This window comes from Patella vulgata, chromosome 3, assembly GCF_932274485.2.
Source record: "Patella vulgata chromosome 3, xgPatVulg1.2, whole genome shotgun sequence".
NCBI lineage: Eukaryota > Metazoa > Mollusca > Gastropoda > Patellidae > Patella > Patella vulgata.
In genome coordinates, this window is record NC_065881.2 from 53881638 (window position 1) to 53907068 (window position 25431).

The 25431-nt window shown below is 35.0% G+C and overlaps 1 protein-coding gene across 1 annotated transcript in view; it reads right to left on the reverse strand.

The window, feature by feature from the left end:
- Positions 1 to 1205: 1205 nt before the first annotated feature.
- Positions 1206 to 25431, reverse strand: part of LOC126815191 (sushi, von Willebrand factor type A, EGF and pentraxin domain-containing protein 1) — a 30876-nt gene continuing 6650 nt past the window's right edge. The window contains exons 10-28 of the mRNA XM_056099561.1: positions 24510 to 24707; positions 23423 to 24352; positions 22690 to 22845; positions 21431 to 21592; positions 18901 to 19065; positions 17882 to 18103; positions 16971 to 17195; positions 15813 to 15929; positions 15291 to 15422; positions 14805 to 15031; positions 14179 to 14365; positions 12996 to 13220; positions 6589 to 6807; positions 6073 to 6129; positions 3822 to 4142; positions 3573 to 3719; positions 2961 to 3090; positions 2627 to 2748; positions 1206 to 2112 (exon numbers count right to left, since the gene is read on the reverse strand). Coding sequence (XP_055955536.1) covers positions 1286 to 2112; positions 2627 to 2748; positions 2961 to 3090; positions 3573 to 3719; positions 3822 to 4142; positions 6073 to 6129; positions 6589 to 6807; positions 12996 to 13220; positions 14179 to 14365; positions 14805 to 15031; positions 15291 to 15422; positions 15813 to 15929; positions 16971 to 17195; positions 17882 to 18103; positions 18901 to 19065; positions 21431 to 21592; positions 22690 to 22845; positions 23423 to 24352; positions 24510 to 24707 — 4769 coding nt within the window. The 3' untranslated portion in view covers positions 1206 to 1285. The remainder of the gene's footprint in view (positions 2113 to 2626; positions 2749 to 2960; positions 3091 to 3572; positions 3720 to 3821; positions 4143 to 6072; positions 6130 to 6588; positions 6808 to 12995; positions 13221 to 14178; positions 14366 to 14804; positions 15032 to 15290; positions 15423 to 15812; positions 15930 to 16970; positions 17196 to 17881; positions 18104 to 18900; positions 19066 to 21430; positions 21593 to 22689; positions 22846 to 23422; positions 24353 to 24509; positions 24708 to 25431) is intronic.

The window sequence follows — 25431 nt, forward strand, 5'->3', positions numbered from 1 at the left end:
ATGCATTTCAAGTTTCATCAAAATCGCATTAAAATTGTGACCTCTACAGGGTCCACAACATTGATATACCATATTTTTACGCTATTTGACTACGAGGCGTGGCCATTTTTGTCTGTCAGTTTTGGTTCGATTTTTACGAAATTCGAACTCAACGATCCTTAGGGTATAACGGTAATATATTCAAACGTTTTTTTTTTTAAATCGGATAAGAATTATGACCGCTATAGGGTCCACAAGCTAAAAAACGCGATTTTTCGTATAATCAGGTGCCATAATTCAGGAAGTTAAGATTCGATATGCACGAATATCGAAAGGAACCGAGATCTTAGGGTGATAAACCTATATTTCAAGTTTCGTTGAAATCGGATAAAAATTGTGACCTCTAGGGTGTTCACAAACATGTGTGGGCGGACGGACGGACAGGGGCGACGATATACGTCCACTTGAAAATGTGGGCGTATAATAAAATTGCTTTGATCCATTTAGTAAGTCCTTTTCTAGAATGATTTGATTAAAGTGCCTCTCTGATTTTGAAATCCTACTGACGTTTTTTTTTTTTTGCTGTTTAGTATATAGGAATTTCGATTCCATGGGGACGTGTGCATAATCCTGTAACATTCTATGCATCTAATTATTTAGGTCTATTTTTTGTATACATCTTTGGCTGAGTAAGTCGCAGGAAAATAGTATTGGACCATCACCGTTGGATGTGTCAGATGCATCACTGCAAAAGTCAATGTTTTACTACCTGACCTGGGTCGTAGAACGAATGCTGTTTCCCTTCTTCCCTGGCGCAGTTTTGACTTTCATGGAAGAAGGAAGTTCGACACAGAGATAACTTAATTTTGGAGACAAGCATGGTAAGCCTTTGTTCCCTCCAGATGAACCACAGAGACGCAATGAGGAGGAGCAACTGATGACCTGACTATAAATACCAGCCAGGAAGGGAAAAAAGACCTGACAAAGCATGGCGACAGGACAAGAGATTCCTTACATGGTTAAAATTATAACGCTAAACTTGGTAAAGTTTATTATCTACCTGCAGGCAGATCACCAAGGAGATTTCACAGGACAGAATGTCTTTGGTTTGGTCATTTTAACCGACTGACAAAATTTATTGTATCATAGAAATATTATTTACATATGATTTTGAAATAAATTTTTTCCTCAATGTTTTCTGTGAAACAGTGAATTTATTTTCTTAAATGTATGTTTGTTTAATACCACATCTACATTATAACATTATAACAAAAGCAAATAATATTACATTGAATACCAAACGTTTTTATCTATTTTTTGGTAAAGGGGGCAGTTTTCTTTTACATGGTTCAATATGAACATGCTTCGACTTGGTACCTGGTAGTTCACCTGGTTTGGGTTCAACTACTGACAAATAGGTAGGAGATTCAAATGATGCATCGATTGGTTTCTTGTCATCATCAGAATGTGAAATATCTTCAAATGGTTTCTTTGTCTTACCATCATCTAGATTGGATCTTTGTGTTCTGGTAGTTAATTCTGGAAGTTGTACCTCAGATGATTCCAGGTGAAATCTTTCATTAACATAACCCAACATTTCACCCCTGCCTTGATTTGATGAACCTAATACATTTGGATCAATGATATACTTCTGTAACGGTAGGCAAGGATAGGGAATCAAGCTACATGTACTTGTATTAATATAGGGAGGTTCATTAGATTTTTGTTCATCCAGTAGCAGTGGGTTTTTCTCAGTTACATTTGGTTGACATTTTTCTGTGGTATTTTGATATTTGTGGAATTGCGGTAGCGAGGGCGGGACATATTCAGATTCATCCACAGGAATTGGTGCATCTCTGATGTTCTTGCCTATCATGGGTAAAAGTACTTTACAGTCTTTGGGTACATCATCAACATATTCAAATTCATTTCTAGTGAAAATAGGCTGCAAGTAATCAGCATCAAACCTTTTCAGGCTTTTGTTGGAAGATCGAACAGAAGTATAAGATGATTCTGAGTTTTTCCTGTCAGTTGCCCTTTCTAGATTACATTCCTTAGCCTTGGCTTGATTATTTTTAATGTCCATAATATCATCAGCATAGGCAAAATCACCTAACTCAGCATACATATTCTCTGAAATATAGGATAAATTAATATGGTAAATGTATTAAAACAGGGGTAAATATTAAGTCAGAATAAATGGTTTCAATAGCAGATTTGCACGAGGGGCTGTTTTGATACCTTTTAAACCATATTTAGGTAACATCTTTCTTCTATATACAGCCCACACCGCCTCCATTTTGGGAGATCTCAGTTGAGATTTTGTATCCATTCTCACATAACAATTGCAAAGGATTTCCAAGCAACCCAGTGTCTTACCTCTATTCAACCAAATTTCAACCTCTATTCTAATCTCTTATCTTAAATCAGGTACTTTGCATAAATACAATTTTAAAAGGACAGACAAGGGCGACAACACTATACTCCAACAGAAACATAAAATGATTTCTAATGAACAGTAAAAATGTGATCAGTTATGTTTATATTTTGATTTTATTATATTTTCAAACAATTTGTTTGTTCAGTCATTTATTTGGCCCTGTGAACAAACATTTCTCCCATTTCCAACAAATATAACAGGCCTTACCGTAAGTTCCTGAAGGAGTTCCTTGCCTTGTAGCCTCATCTTCCATGTTAAATACCGGATTGTTCACTACATTTATGCCTATAGGTGATGGAGAGTTGTTTAAATTATCTGATAAGAGTCTTCTAAAAATAAAACAAAATATATACAACTTCATTAAAGGGTCTCTAGAAATCAATTCTATATGGTGGCTCAGTGAGTATGGGGCTGGCTGACTAACTAGTAGATCCAGAATTCGATCCTAGTGATAGCCTAAAAAATTCCCTGCGATTTTGCAGTCTGGTTCCCCCCCACCCAATTTAATTTTATGTAAATGATATGGGTACAAAGATTTTACCTTGGGTGATACTTTCGTTTTTCTTTACACATCTTACATCCTAATATAGATGCTGTAACTATTATAAATATAACAATTACACCAAGGCTACAAAATATAATAACTCTTTCATCCACAGCCGATAGGCTGTCTGAAATATAAACATACATGTATTAACTTGACTACTGAACAAATGTATGATTTCCAACCTAAATTGAATAGGGGGATGATGTGAATGTATATTAAATTAATGCCACCAACTATTATAAATTCATGTCAATTTTTAGACAACCTGTGGCTTATTGCAATCCAACATTTATTATAATGTACTAAGCCAATGAGTTTTTGTTGTTTATCTGCGGATCATCTTGGACAATATCACAGATAAAGGGGTAATTAATCTATCCTTTAATTTTGTTATTTTACTGCCACAAAATACTGATTTAATTCTTTTTACTTCCCTTTAGATCTTCAATGTAACAATATTTTTTAAATCACTTTAAATTTTTAAGTCCTCATTCTATGATCAAATAATTTTGACCTGTATGATAAGAAGATTGTTTCTCAGATCAAATTGGACTCAATATGGTAAATATGATCTAACCATCTGTAGACCTTATCTTATGTTCTTACCTTTATAATTTTTATTTTTATTTTCAATTTTGATTTCACACCATTGTCCTATATAATCTGGTACACAATGGCAGGTTACGGTTCCATTATAATCCAGACATGTACCACCATGGAAACATGTAGTTGATGTACAAACAGGTGATAAAACTAATAAATATAAATAAACAAATCATAATATGGGTAATAACATAGAATTAATTCATATTACATGCGTGTTAACACTGTCATTTTCTATTTAAAAATACATACCTTCATCACATACTTCTCCACTGTATCCATCCACACACTTACAGGTGAAGGTGGCATCATAGTTGTCATAGCAACTACCTCCATTAAGACATGGGGATGAAATACAAGACAATGGCAAACAGTTTTTGTCATACACCATACTATCAAACCTAGGACATACACACTTGTATTTTCCAGAACTTTTTATATCTGGAACACAGGTTGAATTAAATAAACATGGAGAAAGTTCACAGCTGGAATCATACATTATATCACAGTTACTTCCCCTCCAGTTGTCACGGCATTCACAGACATGCCCTTCCTTCTTCTGTACACATTTACCTGTTAAATGTTAGAAAATAGGACTTTGGTATGTAATCATGGGCATGGACAAAAATATTTTGTTTCTTTTTAAGTGCTAACACACATGCTTTCGGGCCATAGAATATTGGTTGGATAAACATCCTGAATGCAGTCATGAGAGAATTTCAAACAACTTCATTCTCAAAGCTATACAAATCATCCTGACTAACAACACTTTTACATTTGGCGAAACAAATTACAAACAAATTCTTGGTATAGCGATGGGTACCAAGGCGACACCACAATTAAGTAATTTAACAATGGGATTCCTTGAGGAAAAACTATACTCAATTGTAGAAATTGAACATGGCGTGGATTACAGATTATATTTAGAGAATCAGTTGAAACGATTCCTAGACGATATATTCTGTATTTGGAATGAACGAATTGGCAAAATTGCAGATTTGCAAAAAATAATGAATGATTTAGATCTAAATATCAAATTCACAATTGAAACGAACGATCTGCAAATCGCATTCTTGGACGTTCTAGTGAAACGAAGGGGAGAACTCCTTGTAATGGATATGTATTCTAAAGAAACAGATACCAAAAACTATCTTTCATATAAATCATGTCACCCACGCCATACCAAAAATAATATACCCTTTTCTTTAGCTAGAAAAATATGCACTATTGTGATAGATGAAAACCTCCAGGTTGTCAGATTAGGTGAGCTAAAAAGAAATTTATTGAAACAGTTCTAACCCCTAACATCCCAACTTCTTTAAAACAATGTACGAGGGCAGGGCAATCCTGGCATCAAACGACAACCTCAGAACGAAATTTGATAATATTCAATTCATTAAATCACAAAGACAGCCACCTAACCTAAGCAAAATTCAATTCATCTATCACAAGGGCCGGCTTTTATGTATCTAAATGCCTGGATCTTTGATGCAAATGTTGCGACCATATAATACGCCAAATAACAAATATAATTTTCTTAAGTTTACATTTAGTGTCAACGACAATATGAACTGTGACACAAAAAATCTCATATATGTCTTGACTTGCAATGGGTGTCTAAATTTTTACATAGGGGAGACATCCACGCATCTACGGGATAGAGTATGCAACCATCGACGGGATTGTAATATTGAAAATGGACCTTTATTTGTAAATAGACATAACTTTAAATGTGCACAACACCTAAAAGTAAAATTCCAAATTTTCCCTTTTTATAAAATGAAAGTCGATGACACCACGAAAAGGAAATTAATGGAAAACCATTTTATTAAAAAATATGTTCCTCGACTTAATAGTCAATAAGTAACAATTGGTCATTAGCTTCATTAATTTTCTTAAATCTATCCCATGATTATCTTCCACTCATTGTTCATAAATTGAACCCATATACTACAGATTAACACACGTGTGTACATGTTTTTTATTAGTTAACGATGTACTATGTAACCATAGACAATGGTAACTATAGCCAATTAAAACCACAGTGTTACTATGTAAATATGTATAAATATACTATACTGTCCATCTTATACAATGACATTATTTATGAATAGTCCAAAGACGGACGAAAAGTACTTTAAAATGTTAAAATGTTATTAAACCAGTGTTGAAATCAGTTTTTGTCGGCATACTTTTTATCTTTTCATCGTTTACCGTGAAACAAAGTAGTGCAGCTTTACGGTTGTGCTAATATTTCTAGATATATATATATATATTATATATATATATATATATAATTCTTATAGCTCTTACAGTAACAGTCAGAGCATAACAGTAGGAAGTTAAAACCCCATTTAATTTCTCTTACATTAACACATCCCATTTTGATTTATTTACTAACAAGAGACTTATAGTATCATGGACAGAGTTCCCAGCAATCTTAAATTGTTTTGATTAAGAGACTAATGGTCAGCAGTAGTCTATATATATAGATCTGACTTACCATTTACACATGAAGAACTGTTACAACCATCCTTGTCTTCAAACTCACAATAACGACCTTCAAATATTACAATTTATTGTACAAATATAAAATAGTACCTTTAATGTAATGTAGTGTAGTGCTGCCGGAACTGCATTGCCATACTTTGTATGGGTTGGAGAAAGCACAGAGGGTAACAGCATTCTCTAACACAGTGGAATTTTTAATCTCCATCTCTAAATGGAATATGTGAAAGATCCATTAACTTTTTCAAATCGTTTTGCTTCAACCGAGATAATGTTTGCCTAAAAACTTTTAGGTATATGTGATTATGGTACTTTATTATAAAAAAAACTGGCAAAAATAATAGCAGCCCATTTCCATTTCTTACAGGCTGGCGGCTGCTCCGCTCATTCTCTCTATATAGGCAATGACTGACTGATTTTCTTTTTAGCACTTCACCACTGTGTTTATCAATAATCAAATTCCCTATGTAAACTTTTAAAAGGAAATGCAGCCAAAATTGTTTCTACGTACCTGTATATCCTGGTTGACATGTACAAGTTACATCATATAAACTATTACCATCACTACATATACCATTATTCTTACATGTTTCAGTATTACATTCGTTGACTGTTTCTTTACAATCTATACCTTTAAACCCTGCTTTACATTCACAACTATAACTATCCACTTGATTCTTACATACTTCATAATCTTTACATGGATTATACAATAAACATTCATCAATATCTGTAAATAACACAAAATAAACAATCATCAATATCTGTAAATAACTGTAAATAAATAAACATTCATCTATATCTGTAAACAAGCCAATAGTGAGGATGTCCCTCCGCCCAAAAAACCCAAATAAACAGATGAAAAATATTAATTAATTGCACATTTATCTTTTTCAGAAGTATCGAGTAATCAAACTGATTATCTATGCTTAGTCTAAGCATAAAATGTTCACTATTAAACTCAGGTTTTGAAGTACCGGTAGTGAAACTATACACTAAGTTTCATCACTCTCCATCAGTTAGAATCAAAGTTATCTGTCCCAAAGCATCGACCAATGAAATTGCTTAGTTCTGCTTAGCTTTAACGGAAAATATTAATCATTGAACTCAGTTAAGACATTCGCCTGATGAACATCTATACCTCAATTAAAAGCAGAGTTGTTATGTTCCAAAGTCTTGACCAATCAAATTGCTTATCACTACTTAGCCTAAGCAAAAAATTCTCATCATTGAACTTAGTCAATGTATTGATATAACAAATTTATACTCAGAGTTTCATCGCTCTAACCCAATTAAAACCAAAGTTGTCGTGTCCCAAAGTCTCAACCAATCAAATTGCTTATCTCGGCTTAGACTTATTGGAAAATGTGCATGATCGAACTCTGTCAAGGCATACACGTAATAGACACCTACACCAATTTTAAACATTCTACCTCAATTAGAAGGAGAGTTATTGTGTTCCAAAGTCTCAAACACTCAGATTGAAGTCTCTACTTTTCCTAAGCAGTTAAAAGGTACAAAGTATCATCACTCTCACTAATTAGAACCAAAGTTATCGTGTCCCAAAACATCAACCTATCAAATTGCTTATCTGTGCTTACCCTACGCAGAAAATGCTCATCTTCGAACTCCATGAAGGCATTCACCTAATCAACACCTACACAAAGTTCGAAGATTCTACCTCAATTCGAAGAAGATTTATTGTGTTCCAAAGTCTCAACCAATCAAATCGCTTATCGCTTTCCTTACTCTGAGCAGAAAATGCTCATTATGGAACTTAGTCAAGGTATTTATGTAATGAAACTATACACCAAATTTCATCACTCTGCTTACCCTAAGCAGAAAATGCCCATCTTCGAACTCCATTAAGGCATTCACCTCCTAAACACCTACACCATGTTTGAACAATCTAGTACAATTAGAAGGAAGTTTGACGGACGGATGGACAGATAGACAGACCCATTTTAATAGTCCCCCTCCTTTCAAAGAACACAAAATAAATAGTATATCTGAATGGTTTTCCCAGACAGAACAATACGGGTTTATTACACACAATCTAGAACACAACAAGTGGTTGCCATTCAAGATACGTCCACATTTTGCAAGAGATGGTAAGAGAACAAGCTAAAAAGCGACTTTTCATACAAATAGGGGCCATAATCCAGGATGTTATGGTCCGACATCTAACAATATCAAAAGGAACCAAGATCTTTGGGTTATAAACATATATTTTAATTTTCATTAAAATCGGATAAAAAGAGTGCCCTCTAGAGGGTTCACAAGCTAACAACACGATTTTTCATAAAATCAGTGGTCATAATCCAGGATGTTGCTGTCCGATATGCATGAATATCGAAAGGAACTGAGATCTTTTAGATATAAACATATATTTTATGTTTCATCAAAATTGGATCAAAAATGTGACCTCAAGAGTGTCCACAATGACTCCACAACCTTGTTATTCCATACTTTTACATAATTTGCGTACAAGAAGTGGCCATTTTGTTGGGCAGTTGTGGTCTGATTATTACCTTAAAGGTTTTTAAAATCATATAAAAATTGTGACTTCCAGAGGGTTCACACTCCACAAGCTAACCAGCGATGGATAGAGAACAAGCTAAACAAAAAGTGATTTTTCGTAACATCAAAGGCCATAATTCAGGAAGGTACGATCAGATATGTGCGAATATCGACAGGAACCAAGATCTTTGGGTTATAAACATGCATTTCAAGTTTCATTAAAATCGGATCAAAATTGTGACCTGTAGAGGGTCCACAACCTTGATATACCAGATGTTTACACTATTTGCGTAGAGGGAGCGGCCATTTTGTCTGGCAGTTTTTGTCCGATTTTCACGAAATTCGAACGCAACCAACATTACGGTGATATATTTGAACGTTTTTGTAAGACGTCCAAAATTGTGGGAAAGGAAGGTATTAAAGTTGGCAGCAAATTTAAATGTAAACACGAGCTTAATTTATGTGACGGCAGTAAAGCTGATTTTAAACTTTTGTGTAAAAAATTATTTATAACTGATGAATCTAGGTGGTTTTCAAAACTGTGGGATGATAGAAATTGTACAAATGGAAATAAATTGATAACGTATAGGTTGTTTAAAAAAGATCTAAAAGTTGAGGATTATGTTAATTGTGTCATGACCAGGGCTCAGAGAGGTGTTATAAGTAAACTTAGATGTGGTATTCTCCCTCTATCAATAGAAACAGGTCACTATTCCAAACCCCCAATTCCCCTAAAAAATCGGATATGTCCTTTGTGCTCGTCGTTTGTCGAAAACGAAATCCATTTTTTAATTGAAGACCTTTGTAATATAAGTATAAATTTAAGGTTGCATCAAAATCAAAAAAAAATTGTTTCATCAAAATCGGATCAAAATTGTGATCTCTAAGAGGGCCCACAACCTTGATATAGTTACGGTCTGATACATGCCAATATCGAAAGGAACCGAGAACTTAGGGAGATAAACTTATATTTCAAGTTTTGTTGATGTCGAATAAAAATTGTGACCTGTAGAGTGTCCACAAACAATTGTGGCTGTCCGGATGAAGAGGGGCGATGAAAATGTGGGCGTATAAAAACACAATTTTTGAACAATCAGGGGCTATAATCCAGGAAGTAACATTCCGATATTCACAAATAGCGAAAGGAACCGAGATCTTTGGGATATAAACAAATATTTTATGTTTCATCAAAATTGGATAAAAATTGTGACCTCTAGAGGGTCCACAACCTTGATATTCCATATTTGTACACTATAAGCATACAAGGAGAGCACAATTTGTCGGGCAGTTGCCACCTAATTTTTAAGAAATTCATACTAATGGTGTAACAGTGATATATTCAAACGTTTTTTAAATTAGATAAAGATAGGTTGCCAGGCAACGAAACATACGCCAACAGCAGCTATATCGTCCGGGCAGTCAACAAGAGTTGTCACATATTTTTCCTTTTTTCGGTAATGAAACATTTATAATACATTAAAATCTGATTAAGGATAACAACTCATTAAGTAATTATCAGAAAACCATTAGAATTTGTTTGCTTTTTATAAAGTTTTTAACATCATGGATTTAGCTTTTTAAGTCATAAAGATTTTTGAAAATCAATATACTTGTTCGTCTCAAGATCTTAAACACTGTGTATAAATTTAAAGTCAATCGGATATTAACTTTAGCCTCTAGAGCATCCACAAGATTTTTCAAAGTGATCAAGGGCCATAACTCTGGCAAGAATTATCGGAAATCGCTGAAAATCAATAGGCTCCTTGTCTCATGACCTTATACACTGTGTATAAATTTAAAGTCAATCAGATATTAACTTTGACCTCTAGAGCGTCCACAAGATTTTTTGAAGTGATCAAGGGCCATAACTCTGGCAGTAATTATCGGAAATCGCTGAAAATCAATAGGCTTCTTCGTCTCATGACCTTAAACACTGTGTATAAATTTAAAGTCAATCGGATATTAACTTTGACCTCTAGAGCGTCCACAAGATTTTTTGAATCGATCAAGGGCTATAACTCTGACAGTAATTATCGAAAATCGCTGAAAATCAATAGGATTCTTCTTCTCATGACCCTAAACACTGTGTATAAATTTAAAGTCAATCGAATATTAACTTTTGCCCCTGGACTGACGGGGGCAACAACAAAAAACGACCACATTTCAATGTGAGCGTATAAAAATTGTGACCTCTAGAGGGACCACAATCTAAAAATGCGATTTTTCGTACAATCAGGGGCAAAAGTCCAGGATGTTACAGTCCGATATGCACAAATATTAAAACGTACCATAATCTTTAGGTTATAAACATACATTTCATGTTTCATCTAAATCTGAAAAAATTGTGATGTCTAGAGTGTCCACAAGCTAAAAACGCGATTTTTCGTACAATCAGGAGCCATAATCCATGAAGTTGCGGTCCGATAAATGCCAATATCAAAAGGGTCTGAGATCTTTGGGATATATAAACCTATTTTAAGTTTCGTCAAAATCAGATTAAAATTTTGACTTGTAGAGTGTCCACAATCAATTGTGAACGGACACATAGACGTCTGAATGGACGGACAGAAAGTAGCGATGACAATAAACACATGAAAATGTGAGCGTATAAAAATCATTTTAATGCCAATAGTACAAAAATGAAATTCTTTGCCCTAATGTAAAAATTGCATAATTTTCTTTGTGTGCTAAATAAATGATAGTTAATCTATTACAAACCGAAGCATGAAAGGCAAACTTCAATACTTGCATCTATGCATCAGTAGATTTGCCCGAGAGTGTCCACAAGCTAAAAACGCGATTTTTCGTACAATCAGGAGCCATAATCCATGAAGTTGCGGTCCGATAAATGCCAATATCAAAAGGGTTCGAGATCTTTGGGATATATAAACCTATTTTAAGTTTCGTCAAAATCAGATTAAAATTTTGACTTGTAGAGTGTCCACAATCAATTGTGAACGGACACATAGACGTCTGAATGGACGGACAGAAAGTAGCGATGACAATATACACATGAAAATGTGAGCGTATAAAAATCATTTTAATGCCAATAGTACAAAAATGAAATTCTTTGCCCTAATGTAAAAATTGCATAATTTTCTTTGTGTGCTAAATAAATGATAGTTAATCTATTACAAACCGAAGCATGAAAGGCAAACATCAATACTTGCATCTATGCATCAGTAGATTTGCCCGAGAGACTCTCGAAGCAAATCTCCGGACGGACGGACACAGGCGACGACAATATACGTTCACATGAAAATGTGGGGGTATAAAAATCATTTTAATGCCAATAGTTCTATTTATTCTCTCAGTCACTTGCAGTTTAATGACTTTACATGTGCAAAACTGGAATTGGTTGCCCGAAAGTAAAAATTGCATAGATTTTTGTTTGTGTGCCAAATAAATGATAGTTAATCTTTATATATATCAGGCATGAAAGGTAAACATCAATACTTGCATCTGTGCATCAGTAAATTTGCCTGACATGGAGACACTCGAAGCAAATCTTGGATATAATTTTGGTAAGTGTGTCGGTCTAGGAACCAAATATTTATTTGTGATGTAAATCCTTAAATTATTAATTATTTCATGCATTTTCCAGCAATTTTCTTAACTTCATATAATGTTATATGTTATTTCTGGGCATTGTACATCGGCATGTTCGGAAATATAGGCTACATTTCCCGGGCTGAAAATAAGACTTTGGAAATTTTATCGATGCATTTTTCTGGGGGGGGGGGGGGAACGAGGCATAAGAAATCCCCCCCCAGTGAAAATCAATGGGGGGGACACGTCCCCCTCATCCCCCCCGGGATCTGCTGCCTTGATCACAGTCATTCAATTATTGAACATTTTTTGCATTATTTTTCACTCTTCTTCATCAAAAATAACAGCAGACATTATTGGGTAACCATTTATATTGAGCCCTGTCCAGATTACAGTGTACTACACTGTATGGTAACTGGAGAGTCACCATTTCTCACAGACTATAAAGACTGGTTGGATGGCTGAATAGTTAGCGCGGGCGCGCTGTATCATAAGGTCTGTCATTGAGTCATCTAGGGTGGTTTCGATTCCTTAGTTGTACGTGACAAGTTGTAGGGTCGCCTGTTCACCTCGTGGGTTTTCTCTGGGCCCTCCAGTTTGCTCCCACTGCTAAAGAATGATTGAAATAAAATTGAACCATGTGTTAGTCCCAAAATGACCTAGTTTGTGTTGAGTGGACGTTAAAGGCCATTTCTCTCTTTTCTCACAGACTATATAAGGTAAAAGATTATGTGACTTGAGCCAGTGAGCATGAGACATACAGACCTAGAACTACAACAAAATTTAAATCTGTTACTTTCAGGTCATGTTGTGACTCAAAATGATTTTAAAGATAATAAGATAACTTACCTAAACAATAGGATTGATTTCTAATGGTTATCTCCCCAGAAATTCCGGAGAATGCATCAGTCCATGACAAAATGTTACCATTAGCATTGTAACAACTTGTCTGATTGGATACTTTGGCGATTTCATCTTCATTAAGAATATAATCATAAACATTGAATCTACTGAGTTCACCAGAATATGATTTCCAGATATTTTGTGTTCCACCATAAAAATCTTCTTGAATTCCTGGAAGTAAACACATTTTCACTAAAATCTATTTGGAACTGATAAAATGTTTACTAAGCAGCAAAAGAAACTTCAGGTTGGTATGTTACTCTGAATAGATGCATTGCATAAAATTTGCCAAATGTTTTTATTGTATATTTTGACCACATGTCCATCTTTACCTGAGCAATAAGGTTCCTTCACAAACACAGAATTGAACCCAACCTGACTTCTGAGATGGTAATGTGTTCTACATGATTTTCATGTAACTCATGCTGCGCGTGCTGTTCACCGGGACCAGCCCTATAAAATGTCACACACCCCCCCAATCTAGCGGGAAGTGGACGTAAAACTCTAGAAACGAACGAACTGGTTGAATCATTCACACTACAACGTCAGCAGCATGCCATGACTCACGACAGCTCAGAGGAACCAGGCGCTTGGAAGACTCGACGCTAGCCACACTGCCCAAGCCGTTGCCAATCACTTCCAGGTTAATGTTCGGACCATCTACAGGGTTCAGCAACATTTTCGACCCACAACACCACGGATGATCATCCCGGATGTGGTAGACCAAGGGTTACGACAAGGCGACAAGACCGCCATGTTGTGCGACAGCACGTGCAGAATCCATTCACACAGGCATCTGAGACAGCACGTAAGACAGTGGGAACACACGGAAGACCCATCAGTACCGATACAGTGCGCCGACGTCTCACCAGAGAAAACATCCATTGAAGTAGACCGATCCTCACCCCTCGCCATCGACGTGAACGTCTACAGTTTGCCCAACAACACCAGAACTGGCGACACAGGCAATGGAGAACTGTTGGCGGTTTTTTTTTTGGTGTTTAGTATAGGATATTTGTAAAATGAAATGAAATGAAATGGACATACGCCAAGCAGGTTTTATGACAGGAATTATTAAAATATAACATAAGCACATACATGTATATGCTATATACAAAATTTAAATTACCCAATACAAAAGATCCTTTTGATTTCAATATACTTTCTTCTGCAAGTCTAAATCCTGATGATCTGATAGTACCATTGATATAGATATGCCAAGCACCATGTATAGATGACCAGTCTATAACAACATGATTCCAAATTCCTGCAGGTAGAGATGATGTACTCACAGCACATGCACCATTTATACATAGCTGTAAATAATCAAGATTTGTGTAATATTGCACAAAATTACAATGAGCCATTCTTATAATCCAATCAGTTGATTGGTGGCTAGGCAAGTATTTAAGTAATGAGGACAGTTGTGAAAGCAGGATTTCTCAAAAATAATAATTTGAGTAGGGATGCACAAAATATTTCAATCAAAATTACTAGGGAAGGGCATTACCTTTTACAATTAACTACAGCTCATGATCGTTCAAGCGATACATTACAGTTACAGGTTTAATACAAGGTAAAGAGATCAAAGGTTGTATCAACTATCTGATTAGTCAAACAGTAAACCTAGTAGACAAATGAAAACAATTACCCATAATAATAGCTATCAATAAGTGAGTCAATAGTTGATAAGCTTATAATGCTTGGTACAGAATATGATCTTTATAGTAATTAGATTATCTTAATGTCACTTACAGCATATGATTCCTGTCCACCTTCAAATTTGATTACTTCCTCAAAAATTTCTGGAGAATTCTGTGATCTTACATTATAGGAGAATAAACTACCAAAATCCGTTTGAAATACAAGAAACCAGAATGTAACAGTAAAAGTCTTGAGTTTAGGTATCACTACTGATGGTAATCGTACATAACCAACATCCAAATTACCATCAAATATCAGGTCAAAATCTTCAGATATATCTAGAGAAACAATTTAGACACAAATAGTCATAAACATGTCTGTTAGTAAACTTTGCATAAAAATCTACAACACTTAAATATTTATAAAGATAAGATATGATAAGATTTTATTGTACTGAAACATCTATTATTAAAGGGCAGCGTACAATATAGATAAACATGAACACAAATAATGATTAATAACAATAAATGGAAATAATTATACATGTACATATGTTTACCTATAACAGAACTATTAGTCTTTACTGAATTGACTTACCATCTTGACAGAAACGTCCTGTATATCCACTTTTACATTTACAATAAAATCTATTATCTAAATCTATACATGTAGCTTGATTTAAACATGGAGATGATTTACATTCATTGTTGTTAATTTCACAAAATATACCTGTATAATAAACAGTCTATCATATATATAGTTAAACATAAAATCCAAACCAAAAATTGACTACCACGCAATAATAATCAGGGCCAAGTCTTTAAGGTAGCTAGAGGGGGCGGGGGGCCCAAACTTACATTATATTAGATAGGTTGCCAGGTAATGAAACACACACCCACCCCATCTAAGTTAGTCTACAAAGGCTGTTGTATTATAAATCTTTAGATAATTGAAAAGCAAAATCTTTTTACTGCATAAAAAATCATTGCCACTGGACAAGATTCTTAGACATAATCAAAGACAATAGCTCAACTGTAATAATATTTATCAGAAATTGTAGAAATTTAAAAGGGTTTACCATTTCAATAATCATTTGAGATATTAAAAACGTTATCATACCTGTAAAACCTGGTAAACAATGACATCTACTTGTATCCCCATCCACTTGACATACACCTCCATTGTAACATTGTATTTGATAACATGTATACTTTATAATAACATCACATAGTTTACCTACAATCATATTTTAATACCAAAATATAATCTAAAGCTTTCAGGTATCTCACAATATCTTTTATTTTACTAGCCTACAGTAATCAACTGCAACAAGATTAGCATTAGCAATAATTTCGAGATGTACAAGCAATGCGAAAATGTGAAATCATAAATGGGAATACATTGTATAAGTAAGAAACAGCTTATAGTTTTAAATGGGAAGTCAGGGGCGGATCTAGGAATTTTTAAAAGGGGGGGCGCGGCAAAATGAGGACACTGACCGCGGAGACCGGGGGGGGGTTGGGGGGTGGGGATGTCCTGCAAGAAAATTATCTGTCATTTCCTTGCATCTGTAGCCATTCCAAAAGCTATTTGGCTGATATTTTCGTCTAAGTAAACGTTCGGAAATCGTTGAAATAGAGCTTTAAAATTGAGCAAAAAAGCCAGCTGAACATGTGAGCGAGGCATTATGATGGGAAAAAAGACAAATCTATTCCCTAGCCACTTCACTATTTAAGCCTTGTAACTTGTACTTTGTACTGTCCACACATGAAACAATGCTACATCAAGTTGCACTCGTGTGCGTCGGTGATGGGCATGAGTGTATACGCCGCCGATTACACAAGATGCTATCAATGATGTCTGTCTATAGTCACTCTATAGGATTAGGGCACCATCAGCTAAACAACAAGAATTCGTTTGATTAGACCAGACTGGTGTGTTTGAGTCGATGGTTTGACTCATTTAGGATCCCTGCAACGGGTTGGGAGCGGACATATTTGGGTCTGAGAAAAGACTCATTCAGCAGTAAAAAAGGGCACTGTCGAAAATTAGGGGGGGGGGGGGGTGCACCCCTTGCGCCCCCACCCCCCTTGGATCCACTTCCGGAAGTGAAGATAGGCCTGAACTAAACACCATGATAATAAATGACTTAGACAATTTGATCTGTAGTGAATGGGACTAAACTCACCATTATAAAGTTTATATTTTTACCCCCCCCCCTTCACCCTGTACCCAATTGTATATATATTGCATCATTGTATCTAAATCTAAAAATACCTGCAAATCCTTGACGACATGAACAATAATACCCTGAAGTCTGGCTAATACAGTTGCCATGCATACATAAATTAGACAAACAACTGTCAATAGGTAAATCACATGTTGGTCCCGTAAATCCTGATGAACAATAACATGCAAACCCAACTTCTAGATCTAGACATGATCCACCATTAGAACAGGTATTATTCACACATACATCCACATTAATTCCACAATCATTTCCTGTTATAAAAATACATCATTTTCTTCAAATTCATTTTTATATTAAAAGTACAATGTTGCTGAACAACCCAGTTAAAAAATAAAAAGCATTGCCGTTGATTAAAACCATAAATACGAAACTGAACCACATATACAATAACAGTGGTTGTCTCTGTTGTCTACATTCTCTCAAAGACTTTTGGATCCAGTAACAATAGTCTTAAGTAGCATGTTTGAATGCATGTTCATTTTGCAAATTCACAAATTTGTAATGCATAAATTTGCAAAGTGCACATATTATTTATAGATTGAAAAAAAAAATAATGATTTAAATTTAAATGTGGTCAACAGAATAACCTATATATTTTTTCCTTCCTTACATTTTACAATTTAGCAAACTGATTAATCACTTCACTTTTCTTTGCGTGTAGTTCTAATTTTGCTGTTGTGTGTATCCTATGGTTTGATAAGCTATTTCATCAACTTTAACATATTTTGTACATAGAATACAAGTGTGGTAATGTTCTAATATAGATTATTTCATTATTTATATTAAGTGGAATTATTCAATTTGAAATAGACAATCTTTTCAAATAGAACAATTTAAGTCGATAATACATATACCGGTAGTCCTGGGTGTTTGATATTGAATATATATTTTAATTTTGGGCTTATGAAGCTCAAATTTGGGAGAGCAAGTTTGTCACCTTCAAAACCTTCAGAGCAAGTACAAGAATAGTCATTTATTCCATCAATGCATGTTGCATTATTTCTACATGGAGAGGATAAACAATCATCGATGTTAATCTCACATCTATCACCATTAAAACCAGATAAACATGAGCAGAGAACATCATCTTCCATAACACTGATACAGGTCCCATTATTTTCACAACCCAATACTGTTATGTTTTCACAAGGATCAAAATCTGTCAAAAGTTAAAAGTAAAACTTATTCATATCATAAAGACCAAAAGTGATGTTTCATGACATTAAGTAGGCCTATACCCAATTTACATCAGCCAGGGTCATTTGATGGATTTTGAATCCCTTGAAAATTATAATATTATGAAAGCTGACTCTCCAAAGGGAATGTCAGTTCATAAATAGTTCAATGAATTGAACATTTCACAAAATTCAGCATCCTATATATGCAGACATAATAAATGAAATAGGTTCAAAACGAATGTAAACCAAAATAGTCAAAATGTTTGCAATTTGGCCTCAATTTTTATCTTAAACACCAAATATTTAATTGGTTTCCTTATTTTTTGTCTTAAATTTTGTCTCTAACTCATATAAACAAGCAAGTGCCACCTATCAGTGCCTCTTTTTAATCCAATTGAATCTAAGCTAGGCGATTCTTTACAGTTCATATTTTGAGTTTGTTTTCTTAAATATATAAAATCTGAGTACACTTCAACATGGATTATGCCTACGAGGGATTCCACATCAATGTCAGTCACGTAAAATGCAGTGAATGTAGGCTTGATTCGATGAGTTTCAAACCAGACGCTCGATCTGATGACTTTCGAACAAGTCTGAGAGAAGCCGATAAGCCCACATGATGTTTCACCATTGTACCGGACGACTGGGCTAAATTACAGCATGCAACACAAGAAAACATACCTTACTCCAGACTGCTGTCCTTCCGGATATTATGTTGTAAAACAAACAAAATCTTGTCATATTAACTATCACATGTATTTGTATGAATATAACCAACCTGAACAGTATGTAATTTTACTAGAACCAGTAGTGATTGTTGTTGTGTTGTCTGGACAGTATAAACAGTTGGTTGATTTAGAATTAGGTTGATACATTCCAGTAGGACACATTTCACACGGTACCAAACCATTAACTTTATTAAAAGTTCCAACAGGACATACATCTAAACAGAGAAATGCGAAGATTATGAATATTTCTAGAATTAAACATAATTATAATCCTAGTTCGGGAAATAGCTGAACAGAAAGCAAGTACTTTTCTGATTCATGAACAGAACTGAAATGTACATATAGTCAAGCATGTAAGAAATCCATATACATGATACTGAACCTAAAAAAATGTCATGAAATTGATAGTGTAATTGTTGGAACCCAATGTAAGTCAGCTGTAAGACCATGTATAGTTAATTTTTTGATCTGTTGCTTTGGTGGAGTTGAACAATAAATATGACATCTGCCAAACTTAGGAAAATAAACCAGCAGCTGCCAGGCAGGATACGCCCACATTTTGCAAGAGATGGATAGAGAACAAGCTAAAAAGAAAGTGATTTTTCCTACTATCAAGGGCCATAATTCAGGAAATTACAATTCAATATGCGCGAATATGCGCAATAATCCAGAAAACTATGGCCTGAAATGTGCAAATATCAAAAGGGACTGAGATCTTTGGGATATAAAGATATCTTTTAAGTTTCATCCAAATCGGATAAAAATTGTGACCTCTAGAGGGTCCACAACCTTTGTATTATACACTTCTACACAATTTGCGTACAAAGAGCGGCCATTTTGTTGGGCAGTTTCTTTTCGATTTTTCCGAAAATCGAATTCAACCGTCATTATGGTCGAATGGTGATGTATTTAAATGGATTTTAAAATCGGAAAAAAAATTGTGACCTCTAGAGATTCCGCAAGCTAAAACTGCGATTTTTCAAACAATCAGGGGCCATAATCCAGGAAGTTAAGTTCGGGTATCTGTGATTATCAAAAGGAACCAAGATCTTAGTGTGTAATGGTGATATATTCACATATATTTTTTAAATCGGATAAAAATTGTGACCTCTACAGGGACCACAAGCTAAAAACGCGATTTTTCGTACAATCAGGGGCCATAATTCAGGAAGTTATGGTCCGATATCCGTGAATATCGAAAGGAACTGAGATCTTAGGTTATAAACATACATTTCAAGTTTAATCAAAATCGTATAAAAACTGTGACCTCTACAGAGTTCACAAACTAAAAACGAGATTTTTCGTACAATCAGGGGCCATAATCCATGAAGTTACAGTCTGATACATGTCAATATTGAAAGGAACCGAGATCTTAGGGTGATAAACTTATATTTCAAGTTTCATTGAAATCAGATAAAGATAGGTTGCCAGGCAACGAAACATATGCCCACAGCAGCTATATCGTCCAGGCAGTCAAGAAGAGTTGTCGCATATTTTTACTTTTTTCGGTAATGAAACATTTATAATACATTAAAATCTAATTAAGAGTAACAACTCATTAGAATTTGTTCTGCCCCATGCTAATGTTTAGTATACGAAACTTTAGCTGTTCAAGTCATAAAAATTCATTGAAAATCAATATACTTGTTCGTCTCAAGACCTTAAACTCTGTGTATCAATCTGAAGTCAATCAGGTATTAACTTTAGCCTCTAGAGTGATCGAGGGCCATAACTCTGGCAAAAATTATCGGAAATAGCTGAAAATCATCATGACCTTAAACACGGGCTATACTATATACTGTAAAACACTGAAAAACACTGGAAATCAACCGGAAAACACCATGTTATACTGAATACCGGAAAACACTGGAAAAACACTAAATACTGGAAAACACACTAAAGGGCTATACTATAAACAAAAAACTAACCCTAACCCAGGCACACAGAGGACCAGGCTCCCGGTTACCTATTTAGGGTGCCAGTCTCCAGGTTACCTATTTAGAGTGTTTTCCGGTATTTAGTGTTTTTCCGGTGTTTTCCGCTATTCAATATAAAATGGTGTTTTCCGGTTGTTTTCCAATGTTTTCCTGTGTTTTCCGGAATATAGTATTGCCGCTTAAACACTGTGTATCAATTTAAAGTCAATCGGATATTAACTTTAGCCTCTAGAGCGTCCACAAGATTTTTCAAAGTGATCAAGGGCCATAACTCTGGCAGTAATTATCGGAAATCGCTGAAAATCAATAGGCTTCTTCGTCTCATAACCTTTAACACTTTGTATAAATTTAAAGTCAATCGGATATTAACTTTAGCCTATAGAACGTCCACAAGCAATTGTTGACGCCGGACCGCCGGACTGATGGACGGACAGGGCGACAACAACATACCACCACATTTCAATGTGGGCGTATAAAAATTTTGACCTGCAGAGTGTTCACAAACAATTGTGGACAGACCTGGGCAACGACATTATACATCCACATGAAAATGTGGGCGTATAATAATACAAAAAGTTACATGCTACATCATTATGTGAAATTAAAACTAAAAATCAAAAAAATAAATCAACTCATCTTGTACCTATACAATCACCTACGTTCGTCGCACCAGAGAATGAAGAAGATGTATCATTAGCACATTTGTCACATGACTTTTCTCCTCTGTCTTCTTGATAGTATCCCTCATCACATAACAAACATGGTTCATAACCATTAGTTGACATCTTACCTGGTGGACATTGCTCTAGAAATATATTATTTTAAAGTACACATTCATGTGTGACCACCTCTGGATATATACTCTTCAAAAAAAGTAGGGGATATTGAAATGCAAATACCTATGTTATGATATGATAAATGGTCATGGACACTTGGAATGCTTTGAGAGTATGTTCACAGGTGAAGAACTTGTTACTCCAACAGAACCACTGAGCTGCACATGCGACACGCAATAGCGCCATACACGTGAGAGGGGTTCATTGTCAAATTTGACACTTCAAGGAAGGGTTGATGAAAACTGCCACGTGCTAGTTTATCTATCAGTTTGCTTTCCGATCGGTTCTTGCATAAGATTTACTGTTTAGCGTATCTTTGATTTAGTGTGTTACGTTGAAATTGATCGGGAGACGTGTTCGTCAACGCCAACGTCAACCGACAACACTGCAAGAATTGGCCGTGGCACTGCAAGAGGAGTGGGTCAGATTGCCCCAAATCGTGATTGGACGGTTGATTAGGGGCATGCCACGACGAATTGCTGAATGTCTGAGGATTGGTGGAGGAATTACTCATTATTAAGACAAAAAACAAAAACATCCATTTTCACTTTTGACGTTGTATCTCTTTGCGAGTGAAATTGGGCCGTCAGATTAGCCGCCCATATGAACTGTTTATGTTCATGTGTAGGCAACTGGTCTGTTATTAACATACACTGGTTACCGTACCTCCAATAAAAACAGCAGTGCATTTCCGCAGTTTTGTATTGTTTCGGAATATCCCCTACTTTTTTGAAGAGTATAAGATATATTTGCACATAAAATAAAAATTCTTTTTGCAGATTTCTTTTTTTTAATTTTTTTTAGAAAGACACAAAATTTGCTATTTTTGGTTTCTGAAGAATCAGACTATATTTCAGTAATTTTTAATCACATTTTTCTTTAAAATAATACTACAGTGTATATGAAATCTGAAGCTGAGTATCTTTGCCATTTGATAATATAATTACATATGTCACCTACCAATTTAAAGGTCCTTGAAGACACAATAGATATCTGCTAAACCCTGTGCTAAACTTTCATTATGAAAATGATTATCATATTCTGATAATTGGTTTATAATACCTACCTGTACAATCTGTAATGTTTGTAGAACCAACCTTTATAGTGGTAGTATTCAAAGGACAACATATACACTGTATCTGTGCCTCTTTATCTTGATAATATCCAATATCACATGGAACACACAAATTTTTTAATAACCTTGTTCCTCTTGGACATCCGACTGTAAAATATTTAAAGATTAGTGCTTACTTAGGGATCCCGCTGTAACAAACTTTCAAATCAATCCCACCATCCAGAAAAACTGTCACTAACTTATGCTACAAATTCCAAAAAAGTGGACATATATTTAAATTGTGATAGGGATGTAATGAAATGAAATTGATACAATGCACTCATGCATTCGTGTGTGCTTTAACACGTTAAGTGCGTAGGTCGTTATATAACGTCCTGGACAACTGCCACTCACTGTGTGCAGGGCGTAATATAACGCCTTGGAGGTATTTTCCCCAACCTATTCTTAGAACATAGTTTGTCACTTGGGGGAATCCCTTGGGAATAACCCTACGATCGCAGCATGTGTCGGACGTTATATTACGTCCTGGACAACTGCCACTCACTGTGTGTAGGGCGTAATATAACGCCTTGGAGGTATTTTCTCCAATCTATTCTTAGAATATAGTACATAGTTCTTCGTCACTTCGTCAAATTAATTAACCAACAGGGGGTAGTTAACGTTTTAAAAACATCATGCTTAACGGGTTAATGAAAAAAACTATGCAAATTAGCCCTATACTCACCACAGTGTTTAAACCAAGAAGATTCAACTGTCAAATATCCTTCTAAACAATCACCTATGGCTGGATCCCCAAACTCCATTTTCTCTGAGTACAATATCATATTATTTCCATCTGACTGTTCTAATGTTATATTTTCTACCTTTAAATTGTCAAAAACATCCCACAGAGAATCAACCAATGTTTCTAAATCATGATGTGTTATATAAGTCAAATTTAGTTCTGCTTGCACCTCAAATTGTATCAGAAGTTTACTCAAATCAAAATATGATGGTGTGGTAAAAATAGATTCTATTAAAGTAGTCCCAATCTCTACATCTTTCAGGGTTTCTACATTTCCCATCATTGTTTCACTTTCAAAGCTATTATCTTCAGAAACAGTTGTGAAATCTTTCTGTTTTACTATGTCTGTTTTAAATACTGCAGGTGATGTTATACCATTCTCAAAATTTGCCGTAGGCTTATCTATCTTTGGGCTTGATGTTACCGATCTGGTCCTTGGTGATGTAAACATTGTCACATAGTCACTTACTTCATTTTCAGGTTTGGAAACTATATCGGTTTTTCTTTTATAATGTAAGGACTCTTCAGCATCACTGGCTCTTATGTCCAAAACTTTATAATCTGTTATGTCTTTATCATCAGAACTTGTATCCAAGTCAATGAATGGACTGGATGGATTTAGAAGATCCCCAATACCTTGTTCTGGGGTACTTAGTTTATTAGCACTTCTTCTTTTCCGCGAATCCATGCCACATTTCACTGTTATATTCCTAATATTACAAGAATTTTCACCACATATATCCCAAGCAAATTTCTGAACCAAATTCTTGAATTGCCTCTCAATTCTATCTTTGTTTCTCTCACATCTACCTGAATAGTAGAAAAACTCAGCAAGACCTTTCATCTTTGCTCTTCTAGGGTGATAACTTCCTAAAAATAATCAACATGAATGTAATAAATCAAATTTCCCCATTCGAACATAGATGGTGTTCATCCATACAGATCAAATTTCCAATCAATAACAAGTGACTAATAAAAGAATTTCTTGAAAATACTAGACAAAAAATAAATTGCCCAAACTACTTACTAGAACAATCAGGCCAGAACTGTCCTGGAGTTCTTAATATCCAGTTTCCAGAAAGATCACATTTGTAGTGAATCTGTGGAGTGTTAAAGAAATCATATCCATTGTTACATTTTACAGAACAGACCGTAAGTACATCAGTACCAGAATTACATGTAACACTACCATGTAATGGAGCTGGGGGAACATCACATTTCTTTCCTGTAAACAAATTTTAAATATACTAAAACTGGACATTCATGAGGTATTCATGGCATTCCAATGCAAATGGTGGTGCTGCTATTATGACACCAGACTAAGACCATGTGTAATTGCAGTACCAGTAGTCCGTGCTGATGATTTTCTGCGTAAATCAGAAAATTTGGCATTTGAAAGGGAATTTACAATCTGAAACAGAAAATCTTGGAAAAGCTATAAATTTATAAAAACTTGGATTTAGTTTCTTGATAAGCAAATATGCGGAATTGCGTTAAAATTCTGGTTGCCTCATTTTAATAACTAAGAGGGAATTCCTGGTAAATTGATTTCCCGTAAATCGATCTGTAGTTGCCCCCTGCACCACGATGTCCCCTGCCAAATTGAAAAAGTAACTAGATGACACACAATTGATCAGTGCTTATTGTGAGCACTCATTCAATAAGAAACAAAGTTGTCGAGCTCCAAAGTCTTGACTAATCAAATTGCTCATCATTGAACATAGTCAAGGTATTGATGTACAGATACTCGGAGTCTGATGTACTGAAACTATACTCCAAGTTTCACCACTCTCAATTTATTAGAATCAAAGTTATCATGTCCCAAAACATCAAAGCACAAAATGTTCATTATCTAATTAGTTAAGATATTGATGTAATGATATATATTAAGTTTCACCATTCTCTCACAATTAGAATCAATCACTGAATTAGAATCAAAGTTATCCAGC